This window comes from Lasiosphaeria miniovina (assembly GCF_030549165.1).
Source record: "Lasiosphaeria miniovina strain SMH2392-1A chromosome Unknown B0T26scaffold_3, whole genome shotgun sequence".
Classification (NCBI taxonomy): Eukaryota; Fungi; Ascomycota; class Sordariomycetes; order Sordariales; family Lasiosphaeriaceae; genus Lasiosphaeria; species Lasiosphaeria miniovina.
In genome coordinates, this window is record NW_026848222.1 from 4,180,288 (window position 1) to 4,192,349 (window position 12,062).

Consider the following 12,062-nt stretch of genomic DNA (forward strand, 5'->3'; position numbering starts at 1 on the left):
TCTCCAAACAACAACTAACTGGTCAACATGCATGCATGGTATTAACCATGGCCGATGCTTGGTTTGCATCAAATCGGTAACCTTTTTTCTTTTTTCTTTTTTCTTTTTCGTTTATTTGAGGAAAGTCGTCGCGAGTCTACCACGACAACTAAGTACGTATCTAAGCTAGGCTAATATTAATCCGGCCTGGTTCGGGCAGGCTGTATCTTTATCCTCCCTACCCGTTCAACAACATAACGTGCGCCGTCGACGGCTACAATTTCACGAAAGAGCACTGGCACAGCCTTTATTCTCTGTTCTGTCTTTTTTTTTTTTGCTGATGGCAGTGAATACCTCCTGTCAGCCAACAGCAAGCACATCCAACGGCTAAATGGGCTAGACTAATCGTCCCCCAATATTGGCAAAACGTACCGCACCATTATATGCTAGGCAAATAGCCACCGGAGTCTGGCAGCGACTCGTCGAGGCTAAGATAACTTCGGTACGTACGATACGTAGCTCGGGAGCGGCGGCTGCGTTCGTCATTGTTTCTGACAATTCCAGGTGCGAATACCGGTCCGACCAGTTTCTTGCTGTCCAGCAGACAAACCTCGGCCAGCTTGGCCCAGCTCAATAGTTCCTAAGCAAACAGCTGTGCAGAGTCTAGAGACAAGTGTCGGCGGTTTTACATCTCCTTCCTCCGTGGTGGAGCCCCCGACCTACCCGTTACCTGAGCTAACAGCTAACAATGACACGGCGTGGCATGGCGTGGCGTGGCATGGCGTGGCGTGGCATTAGCCCTGCCGGTGAGGAGCATGTGCAGAACTACGATGACACGGACTATCAGTTGGCACTCTAACAAGGCGTCATGTCCATCCGTCCATCCGTCCATCCGTCCATCCGCGGTCCGCTGCGTTGGGCGTCGCGGCGTTTTAGCGTGCAACCGCTCGCATGGCATGGCATGGTGAAAAAGAAGGAATATGGGAAAAAGAAAAGTGATGATGAAAGTCGGATGTCGGCTGCTGTCTCCTCCGGGCGGTGGTTGCGCTAAGCCTAGCTGTGGTGGTGCCCATGCTTATACTAGTGGATCGTGGGATGGAATGACCGGGGGGGGGGGGAGCGCCGAGATGCCTCGGCTCAGGGCTGGCCAAGGAGATTGCCGATTTTTTTGCACTTACACCTAGTTTGTGGAATGAGTGAATGAACCGTCACGTATTGATACACGTATTGATACACGTATTGATACACTCGTTCGGGGAGACGAATATAGAGTTCAGGTTGCTTTGCTACTCATCAGCCAATCTTTCTTTTCTATTTTTCTATACTCTATCTCGTTGTCTACTGCTGCGCCCAAGTCCGGAACAAAACATGGCTCCCCCCTTGTGCCATCAGAGACTCCACTCACTGCATGGCATGGCATGGCATGGCAACGAAAATCTTCGATATCCATTGGGAATTTGGGAAAAGAACAGGAAGTGGACCAGCCAGCCAACAACACAACACCACCCGCAGATTTTCGTGTCCTGCACATGTAATGCATAATAATACAATACGGATACATGCTCGGTAAAAAAAAAAAAAATGTTGCACGGCCGCTGCCGTGCCGAGGGCCGCGGCCTACCTACTTATTCTCACCCTCATCTCTCACCTGGCGCCCCCATGCTCGTCACGTCATGCCTCTGGTAGGAACAGTCCGGCCCCATCCGTCCATCATCGTCCCTCCAGTCGATGCATTCTCATTCCCTAGGCACCGAGAAATACTGGTCTGTATTGCTGTATTGTGTGGAAAGGGGGGGCGTTGTCTGCCTGCCTCGGTCGTAAATTAGACATCAAGTAATGACTATCGCCATCAACAACAGCAAAACAGCAGCAAAACATCGACCCTGACCCGAGAGAGAAACAGAAGTCTGGAGCGCCGTGCCGAGTTAGTTGGTGCCCTGGTGCTCTGGTGCAGGTGGGAGTTGCAACGGGGCTAGCAACCCCACCACCTAGTAATTAGTCGACAGTCGCCAGTTTGACGGCGCAGAGCCGCACGATAGCACGCTCGCGGTGAGGTCACACGAACGCCGCCGAGCCAAGCGAGAGAGAGGATACAGCAGGTTACATACGAACAGCAGGTACAATACAGTGCTACAGAGCATGGGGGTCATGGATCAATCCCAGGGTTTCCAGTGTTCCACCCGCGAGGAGGATCCCCACCCTTACATATTGGGCAATGTTTATGCCTCGGCCCAAAAAATTGTCTTGGTCCAGGCAGGCCGGCAGGAACTATGGCTATTACTATCCAGTTCTCGACAAGAAGAGCGGGTTCAAGGCGTCTAACTCTTCCGAGCGGCGGGGCGGGCCATGGAATGGGGCCGGCACTCGAGATTTGAGAGCGACGAGGAAGAAAAATGGGAATGAGGAAATCAAGCCGGTTCCTTCCTCACTCTCACACACACTCTCCTCCTTTTCTCTCCATCGCTCGTTCGTTCGCTCGTTGCCACACTCATTAACACTCCAACCAAGTCTCGTCAGACTACCGTCGAGCCATAATATACACCCCACGGCATCTCCTGTTACCTGCTTACCATCCGTTGTGCCGTTGCCGTCGTCTTCTTCACACATCCCGTCTCTCATGACGACGTCGACTTAACGTCCAGCATATAATAATACACCCAGCAACATAATGGGCACAACGACCCAGCCGCCGCCGCCGGCGTCGACATCGACGACAGCAGCAGCAGCCATTAGTGAGAAGGACGTGGAGAGCCAGAACCGCGGTACCAACCGCGTGTCGCACTTCTCGCTCGTCTTCAACCCGTCGGGCCTGACGCCCGAGGTGCTCGAGCACGTGTACCCAGGGCACGGCACGGCCGAGTCGCCGTACGTGGTCGACTTCCTACCGCGCGACGCCCGCAACCCCATGCAGTTCGCGCCGTGGCGCAAGTGGGTCATCACGGCGCTGCAGGCCATCGCCACGCTGGCCGTCGCCTTCGCCAGCACCGCCTACTCGGGCGGCATTATTCAGGTCATCCGCGACTTCCACATCTCGACCGAGCTGGCCATTGTCGGCATCTCGTTGTTCGTCGTCGGCTTCGCCGTCGGCCCGCTGCTGTGGGCGCCCCTGAGCGAGTTCTACGGCCGCCAGATCATCTTCTTCACCACCTACGCCGTCTTCACCGCCTTCAACGCTGGCGGCGCCGGCGCCCAGAACATCCAGACCCTCATCGTCCTCCGCTTCTTTGCCGGCTCCTTTGGCTCGTCGCCCCTGACAAACTCGGGCGGCGTCATTGCCGACATGTTCTCCGCGAATGGTACGTGTGCTGCCAACTCTTGTCGAGGTAGTCTTAAGTTGGCTAACGACTGGATTTTAGAGCGAGGTATGGCGAGTGGCGTGTTCGCAACCGCCCCGTTCCTCGGCCCTGCCATCGGACCCATTGTTGGCGGCTTCCTGGTATGTCCCTAACGCCCCCTCGCCCCTGAAGAGGCGCACTGACTAACATGTAAAATCAAGGGCGCGGCTGAAGGCTGGCGCTGGGTCCAAGGCGTCACGGCCATCTTTACGGGAGTGCTGTGGATTGCATGCGTCCTGTTCGTGCCCGAGACGTACGCGCCGGTGCTGCTGCGCAAGCGGGCGGCGGAGCTGACAAAGGTGACGGGCAAGTTCTACGTCTCCAAGGTAGATGCGCCCAACTGGGAGCACCGGGGCCGCAAGGGTGAGAAGATGAAGCAGATCAAGACGGCCATGGTGCGGCCGTGGGTGCTGCTGTTTTCCGAGCCCATCGTGTTCCTGACGTCCATCTACATGGCCATCGTGTACGGGACGCTGTACATGCTCTTCGCCGCCTTTCCCATCGTGTTTCAGCAGTACCGCGGGTGGAGCGCCGGCGTGGGCGGACTGGCGTTTATCGGTGTCGCTGTTGGCGTGCTGATCGCCGTGTCGTACTGCATGTACGACAACAAGCGCTACACGCGCGAGGCGGCGGCGCACGGCGGGGTGGCTCCTCCCGAGGCGCGACTGTTCTGCGCCATGATCGGGTCGGTGCTGCTGCCCGTCGGGCTCTTCTGGTTCGCTTGGACCAACAGCCCGTCGGTCCACTGGATCGTGCCCATTATCGCGTCGGGTTTCTTCGCGTGCGGGCTAGTGCTCGTGTTCCTGTCGCTCATGACATACCTAATCGACAGCTATACCGTCTTCGCGGCGTCGGTGCTGGCGTCCAACTCGGTGCTCCGGTCGCTGTTCGGAGCCGCGTTCCCCTTATTCACCACGTACATGTATAAGGACTTGGGCATCCACTGGGCCAGCACAATCCCGGCCTTCCTCGCACTGGCCTGCATGCCCTTCCCCTTCCTCTTCTACCGCTACGGCGCCGCCATCCGCATGCGCTGCAAGTACGCGTCCGAGGCGGCTGCCATCATAGCTCGCATGCGCGGTGCCGCGGCGGCGGGCGCCGGAGCGGGCCCGACAGAACCGCTGGAGGTTATCACCGAGGACCAGGCCGAGGCCGAGGCCGAGATCAACAACGAGATCAGGAAGACGGCGAGCCGGGCCAGCCGGGCCAGCCGCCGCAACAGCCACGCGCGCAAGGACAGCGGCCTACTGTCGCGCTTCATGTCCAACCGTTCGCAGCGCCTCGACGAGGTCCCGCGCGAGCAGCCGGAGCAGCAGCTACAGGGCGTGCGGCCGTCGAGCGACGACGAGGGCACCATTGTCGGGAACCACACCGACGACGAGCTAAGGGAGAAGGAGAAGGAGAAGGAGAAGGAGTGTGGCGGCAGCCATGATAATACTAATGTGGTATGAGCGCGCCTACTTACCCGAGGTGCCTCCTAGGCAGTTATTTTTTGTTTCCTTTGTCTTTTTTCCTTGTGCATACTAGAGGCAGTCAGGCATTCGTGATTTTTTCGCTGTCTGGTCCGCCGCAGCCGAAGCATTATCGTGCACTTCTGCTCGAAAGTCGCGGCGGCCGAAATAGAAACGTTTAGGATATACCCCATGGGCGGTCTGATAGACGAGGGACGGATACATTGCATTCGGATTGGGCGGAATATAGATGATGAGAGTTAATTCGGAATTCATGTTTAAAAAGCAATTAAAAAGGCTACATCAGCCCTCTTTAGAACTATAGGGAACTTGAACGTGGGGAGAGTGTCGGGCGCACCTGCCAGGAATAAGTCTCGGGCTGTTGCTTCGACGGGGTTTGATAGCTTCTTGCTGGGAAGGTGCATCTAATGGATATGCAACCCTGTGGTTTTCTGTTGGGAAAGGGGACGTCCATCCTTTCCATCCCAGAAAATAGTCGCTCATTGTGCAACTTCCAGGTTTTTCACTTTCAATGAGGCAACTGGAAGCCCATAACAGCACCTCGGCCATTATTGACAACCTGGATAAGGTATGGAATCCCTACAATTCCGTACCCGGTAGAGGAAATGCACGAGTACCTGAGCCGAGGACGGACCGCCTGTCTCATTCTCGGGGGCTGAGCAGGAGGGTAAGGCAAGGTACCTGTCGGGGCAGACTGTTAAGGTTATTCTGTTTCTTTTCTCTCGCAGCGCAACGGTTGCAATTGAGCGATCGACAAACATTATTGTTATACAGCCAGCCTTGCTCTGCCAGCTCATCTGCCCAGTTCACAGCACAGCCAGCGTTGGCATTGACCCCGCCCGAAACGCACGAGATGGGCGCCGACGCGGCAGCTCCCAAGCTCGTGATTCGCTGAAGACGGCCCAAGACGCCGGCATTGTCTCACGCCATTCACATGCAGACGCTGCAGAGGTTAGGGTTAAGGGGGCGTTCTTCGCGGCCAGGCCAGGTGGGCATAACCCAGGAGGATTCAAATGGCGCCCGTCGCCAGTGGCCATTGGCTGCTGTCTATCGCCTTGCAGAAGCGCATCGGGTCCAGCGCGTCTTGGCCTCCTAGTGACAGCCTCGACAGCCTCGCCTCGCCGCATCTCATCCAGGCCGGAAATCTCTCAACAATGAATAATGAATGCCCTTAATACTCTTTGAGGTGGATTGCCTTTGCCGACTCGGAAGTGCTCATCCCCCTCGACCAAATTTCCGGAATGGCGTCAAGATCCCAGATATTGTCGCTCGGCTCGGGGACGAGCCGAGACGACCTCGCCGACACGCTGGAGAAAATTGTCATATCGACCGGCCGCAACTCGGGTGGCAGAGATAGCTTGATGTTAGCCGACGAGCTCGAGTGGGACCATGACCCCAACGAACCGGCCGAGGAAGCCTCGTGGCCTGCGCCGGGCAGTAACCTGTGCGGTCATTCATAAGCTGCCTCTGAGCATTGTTTAGTTGCTGACCAGAATGTACAGCGTCCGCGACCTGGCAGAGGAGGTCAAGATTCACTACGCCTGCCGTATTTGCGAACAGAGAGGAAGCCCCAGCCAGTTTGTCTTTTGTCGCGGCTGCGGGCCGGCGAGACGCTCAAAATGGCCTGCCCATCGCAGTTGTCTTTCCCGGAATCGTGACCATTGCCCCGACGCTGACGATGGCTACGACGATGATCCGGATTTCCCCCGCTGCGAGGAGATAGACTACAAGACGGTCGTCTACACAACCTGGCTACTGGACTCGAGCCGCGTGAAGCGCGAAGAGGTCACTTCGACCCACCTCGACGACCTGTGGTCTACCTGGTTCGGAGTTCCTCGCAACCAGCCTGGCCCCTATCCCCAACTCTACATTTACCCTAGGCTCGAGGCCCTGCTGTCAGAGACGACTACCAAGCCTACGCGCCAGTACCCAAGAGTCATATCCTTCGTTGGAGATACGGGCTCGGGCAAAAGCACCCTGATTCGCGCCATGATCCGCATGGCGGCTCCCCGCCGAAGGTTCGACTTTCGCGTCCCTGTTCCAGGCGTGGTCGATGATGAGTTTGATTCCACCAGCTCCGACGTTCATGTCTTTGCAGACCCCGTGACCATCTCGACAGAGGATCCGCTGTTCTTTGTTGGTAAGCAGGGCAGTCTTCCAACTAGTGGCTATGGGTCGACTAGCTAACCACCTGTTTCGTACCTATCCAGATAGCGAGGGATTTTCGGGCTCGGACAATCCCGTCTCGCGCAGAGTCCATTCTGACGCCAGCAAGGACTTCCTCAATAAAATCGGCCTCGGCGGTGTTCATGGCCAAACGGCATACGAGCAGTATTGGGAACATAGCGAGACGGCTATGAACGAAATTGACCTGCAGTGGGGAGAAATCGACTTCGCCACTTACTACCCTGACAAACGCGGCCATGTTACCCCTGATACCCGGAATAAGGTGGTGAAACACGTCTATCCAAGACTTCTCTATGCTTTCTCAGATGTCATCTGCTTTGTAACAAACAACACCAGGTAAGCCAACTCTTCACCCTGTTCTCTTGTCATCTGGCGGCAAAGAGCGCGCTAATGTCCGGAATTTAGGGCCGCCCACGATATCCTCGAAACGCTGTTCGCATGGGCCAAGGACGGCCATGAAAAGACCCTCAACCAGCGTGTGAGGCCCGGGCTGATCATCATACTCAACAAGATGCCGCCGCAGCAGCGCGTTGGCGACGAGCGGAGCGCAACCGAGAGACTCCTTCGCAGCTTTGAAGGGTCAAGTCGGTTTACCGAGCTTCGTCGAAAGTGGCATCACCGGGGCAAGACGATAAACAACGCAGAGGAGCTCGTTCTCTGCTATTACGACTTCTTCCGCGTCATCTCGATTCCCACATTCAACCGGGATCCGACGACAACCAACCAGATATCCGTCCAGATCAAGGGGCTGTACAACGAGATCCGACTTCTCTCGGACGGCATCCGCAACAAACGGCGATCGTTTAACATGGACCTCGACTTACCGAGTCTCAATGCTTATGTCGCCAAGTCAGCCACCATTTTAGGTCGCGACTACCGGGACTCGCTGGACCTGCACCAAGTGGTAGGTCGAGATGATGGCCTACCGACCTCGTTTGGAGAGCACATGACGGGAGTCTTGTGGAATATGGCCAAGTCCAGGAGCCTCGATGACACGGAGATGGTCGGTGGCGAGGCCGAGCTCTTGGCGGATATAGTTCCGTACCTGGCCGCTTGCATCGTTGCCCAAGTCCGGTCGGCCGAGCCGCAGCGCAAGTTGGCCACATGTCATAGCTGCCGATATCGCCTTGCTAACCGATCTTGACAGACGCCCAAAGAAGAAAAGAGGAGCTCGAAGACGAGACACGACGCGGCCTTCAGTGGTTCCGAAATAGGTACTGGCGTTGCGAAGCCAAGGACAGCTTCGGCCGCAGATGTACAAATTACTTGGAAAGTCATGAAAAGGGCCACCAGTTCATCCACAAGGCCCGGTCCCGAGAGAGCTACTCTAGCGGCAATTCTTACGATGACTGGGACGACGATGACTCGCTGGAAATTGGCCGATACCGCGACTCGTACGACGCCGACATCTTTTTTGAGCAGCTGTGGTCCGAGATGTCGCGCCTCAAGAACCAAGAAGACATCCACGGCCGTCTAGCATCGGCTGCCAGAGACTGCGGCGTTTCTAAGATCAGCGGCCAGAGGACCTGCCTGTCCTGCCTGTCAAAGTGTCCCACAAACATGCTGCCCTGCTATCCGCTGCAGCATGGCATCTGTGAAAACTGCATCGAAAGGTCCAGCCAGTTGGAACCGGGGGACTCGATAGCTCACATCAGAGCTTGCCCGCTGGGCTGTCGCTTCACAGTATCGCCCTGGACTATTCGAATAAAACCAAGATTTGCCGGCGCGCGCATTCTAAGTCTTGACGGGTTTGTCGCAGCCGATATTTTACAGAGACGAGTAAGTATTTACAGCTGACCTTTATTTAGTGGAGGGATTCGCGGCATCGTCGAGCTCGTTATTCTGTCCGAAATTCAAAAAACAGTTGGCCTGGGCATACCTATCCAGGACCTCTTCGATCTGGTAATAGGCACAAGCACAGGTATGATTAGCCTGGATCCTACATCGAAGGCTCGCTTGGTTTCTGACGTTTGCAGGTGGCATTATCGCTCTAGGCGTCTTTGAGAAGCATTGGACTCTTGATCACGCAAAGAACCTCTTCAGGGCCCTGGCAAAAGACTCATTCACCCTGAGACCCAGGCTCTCTGTTCCGGTGCTATCTGGGATGATAGAGCCTTTTCTGGACCATCGCTATACCAACTCCGGCATTGAGGGCACTCTGCGGGAAAACTTGGGGGATGATTTTCTGTTCGGCCAATCCAAGAGGGCTTCTCCTCGCAGCACCTCTACTACTACAATCCCGCCTGGAGACGCGACCAAGGTCGGGGTCATAACCTGTGTTCAAGGCCGGAATCAGACTTGCTTACTTGCCAACTACTCGCGAGACCCTCGGAGGCAGATCAACAAGGAGGGGAGGAAGACCTGTAAGCTTCGATTCTACCCACATTCTAGGTGAATTCTAATCCCGTAAACAACTAGTCGACTATCTTCACCGAGAAGACAAGCAAGGGGACGACTTTCAAATATGGCAGGCGTGAGTTTGACTTCCAGTCGCCTAGAAGACTCTGTCAATGAATCCCACCTTACTGAATCAACTCCTTTGCAGCGCCCGAGCCACATCTGCGGCACCGATGCTATTTAGACCTTACCGCCATATTGCCACGGACAAGTCTTATATCGACGGCGGAGTGGTGCGAAATAATCCCGTCACCCTGGCTAGTAACGAGGCGAAACGAATATGGAACTCGACCAAGCCCCCCGATATTATCGTCTCCGTCGGGACGGGCATCCAAGTCGACGCAGACGGGCAAGTGGTCGAGGTAGCTGACGAGCACGTGGCGCATTTGAAAAGGCTGCTTCCGCGGGGTCTGCGCCGCAAGGTTGAGCTTGGTCTTGACATGATCAGAGCTACCCTCGACTGCCATCTCGAGTGGTCCAACTTCAAGAGTACCCTCAACGGCACCCTCAACCGAAATAGCCACCGCCTCGACGTCGGACTCATGCGCAAGCCGCCTAATCTGGACGACGTCGGCGGGTTGGTAATCCTACAACACGAGAGCGAGACGTACCTCTCCCCCAGCTCCAAGGGTGTAAAGTATTTGGATCAGCAATATCCTCGTGCCAACAAGCATATCCTGGCAGTTGCCCGCCGACTGCTTGCCTGCCTGTTCTTCATCTCGGGCCGTCTTCCTAAGGACATGAGCCCGGGCCGGTACAAGAAGATGCTACACTGCCGGCTCAACCCACAGTCTGAGGGCGCGAGGGCGCTGCTCGCTCTCGAGCCCAAGTTTCGCCTCCGCGAGACGAGCGCCAACACGCGCGACATCGTCAAGCCTGTCCGCCACGTGACCGCCGCCGGATTCGATCGCCAGAAACTCTCGAGTCAGGTCATGTTTGACGTATCCGAGGGGCAGTACGAGCGGCTGATCGAGGTCCAGTTCCCGAGCCGCGGGCCAGACTGGGAGCTGTGGGAGCCTATCGGAGGTTTCTGATACTCGATAATGCGTGTACCTGAGAATTGCAGGCGGGAAAGAAGGAATGTAGTATTTGGGACTGTTTATTTGACTGCTGTCTACGATACGGCCGTACATGAATTACGTTGAATGACTGGGCGCCGGGCGGAGTCTTTGGTTCTTTGGACAAGGCAAACAACAAAACAGCACCAGCGTGTGGCCGATGAGCGACGACGAGGGTACGATTGTCGGGCACCGCACCAACGACGAGCTAAGGGAGGCGAAGGAGCGTGGCAGCCGTGATAATACTAATATGGTATGAGTATCTGGAATATCGCGGCCGGGGCAGACACTGGTCGACAGGAACCAAAAGAGAAACTCGCCAGGTGCTCATGGCAACTTGTATTTTTAATTTTCTAGCCGAATATCAGATAATTGATTAATTTCTACTCGGCCGCGCTCACAATCATAATGTCTTCCCGCAGAGATCCCGACTCAACGAATGAATCAGCGTATTCGATTGGCTCCGATATACGACGAGATGCAGCGATCTCTTAGTATCCAGGCCGATGTTTCCACGCCGTCATCACTTCACAGCGTTTCCAGGCAGCAGCATATCCCCCCGGCCAGCAATTAAACGGTACAGATTGGGGAGGGGCTTCAGGGCGTGACATCCGAGCAGGTAATAATCATTCGGGCCCAGTAGTCTAGTAGAAGCATATCTGGATGATCTCCCACATCCTTCAATGCCTCCGCGCCGCCAGAGATGGAGTATATGCCTATTTATGGTCGCCTACTGGAGCTTAAAAGGCTGTTAGTACGGAGTTGTCGCGCCGTTTTTCGACATTGACGTAGAAAGTGTCACCTGCTCGTAGGTAGTGATACTAGATGGAGTGTTGTCGATCATGTGCGAATACGTACAGGGTTGGAGGGTTGGATCCAAATCGCCATATGTTTTTTTTTTGCCAAGCATACATGTCCTCAGCTCCAGCACTTCGCAGCCTTGCGATGTCTATCTAGATCGCCAGTCGTAAGGGGTGGGGCCTCTGAGCCGGGCAATGTCTTTGCGCCGGGGCATCCGGTGACCTTACTGACATGTACCTCATAGTATCCGTCCGTACCTTACTCAGCTATCACACACCCCCCAAGATATGAGTAGAAAGAGAAATTGTTTCTCCGCGGAAATAGACGTCACGTTAAAAACTCACCCTGTTCATAATCTAATCCCCAAATATTTATCAGCGAGGGTCTTTTTTAAATATCAAAAGGCCTTAGTACGTGATGGCCCGCCCTAAAGGCTTCTCGCTGAGGGAGGCAGTAGCTACTAGAATCCCTTTTATTCATAAAATCCCAGAGGCCTAGCTCTCTCCCCTGGAAACACCTGTCTTGTCGGCGTTCCCTAGCGTTTCTCTCTCTCCATCGTAGCGGGCTTTCCAACCTGCAGAAGAGCTAGCCATACTTAGGTAGTAGTCTGAATGACACAATCAAGCAAGTGAGTGAGTGTAACGACGGGCGGCGGCGCTTATTCAGCGCCCCTTTCTCCTCGCACAGGACCCAGGACCCTTCGCATTCCGGTTTGGGAATGCGAGTTGTTCATGTTAGTTTTCTCCCTTGTACCATCTATTCTTTCTTTGCTATGAGAGAATATCCTTTGGTCAAATGCTTTTGCTGTACTAGTGAGTTTAGTAAATGCACCG

At 55.2% G+C, this 12,062-nt stretch overlaps 3 protein-coding genes across 3 annotated transcripts; all 3 read left to right on the forward strand.

Moving 5' to 3' along the window:
* Positions 1–2,647: 2,647 nt before the first annotated feature.
* Positions 2,648–4,765, forward strand: B0T26DRAFT_644495 (major facilitator superfamily domain-containing protein; the record flags this gene model as incomplete). The annotated part of the gene is made up of 3 exons (XM_060437636.1): positions 2,648–3,275; positions 3,336–3,415; positions 3,476–4,765. 3 exons carry the CDS (start codon positions 2,648–2,650, stop codon positions 4,763–4,765), a joined length of 1,998 nt encoding a protein of 665 aa, XP_060298766.1.
* An 820-nt stretch (positions 4,766–5,585) lies between these two features.
* On the forward strand, positions 5,586–10,809 carry B0T26DRAFT_704224 (uncharacterized protein). Its single transcript, XM_060441707.1, has 9 exons — positions 5,586–6,230; positions 6,289–6,926; positions 6,997–7,309; positions 7,379–8,064; positions 8,121–8,721; positions 8,782–8,894; positions 8,950–9,336; positions 9,392–9,446; positions 9,519–10,809. The coding sequence occupies exons 1-9, from the start codon at positions 6,028–6,030 to the stop codon at positions 10,402–10,404; spliced, it is 3,882 nt and encodes a 1,293-aa protein (XP_060298767.1). The 5' UTR covers positions 5,586–6,027; the 3' UTR covers positions 10,405–10,809.
* B0T26DRAFT_704233 (uncharacterized protein) lies at positions 10,810–11,507 on the forward strand. The gene is made up of 2 exons (XM_060441708.1): positions 10,810–11,167; positions 11,287–11,507. The coding sequence occupies exons 1-2, from the start codon at positions 11,112–11,114 to the stop codon at positions 11,471–11,473; spliced, it is 243 nt and encodes an 80-aa protein (XP_060298768.1). The 5' UTR covers positions 10,810–11,111; the 3' UTR covers positions 11,474–11,507.
* Positions 11,508–12,062: the final 555 nt, after the last annotated feature.

Coding starts and splice junctions, on each gene's coding strand:
- B0T26DRAFT_704224 (XM_060441707.1), top strand. CDS start 6,028: ATGGCGTCAAGATCCCAGATATTGTCGCTCGGCTCGGGGACGAGCCGA. Junction 6,927..6,996: donor GGATCCGCTGTTCTTTGTTG/GTAAGCAGGGCA, acceptor GTACCTATCCAG/ATAGCGAGGGATTTTCGGGC. Junction 9,447..9,518: donor GACTTTCAAATATGGCAGGC/GTGAGTTTGACT, acceptor ACTCCTTTGCAG/CGCCCGAGCCACATCTGCGG.
- B0T26DRAFT_704233 (XM_060441708.1), top strand. CDS start 11,112: ATGCCTCCGCGCCGCCAGAGATGGAGTATATGCCTATTTATGGTCGCC. Junction 11,168..11,286: donor TTTATGGTCGCCTACTGGAG/CTTAAAAGGCTG, acceptor GCGAATACGTAC/AGGGTTGGAGGGTTGGATCC.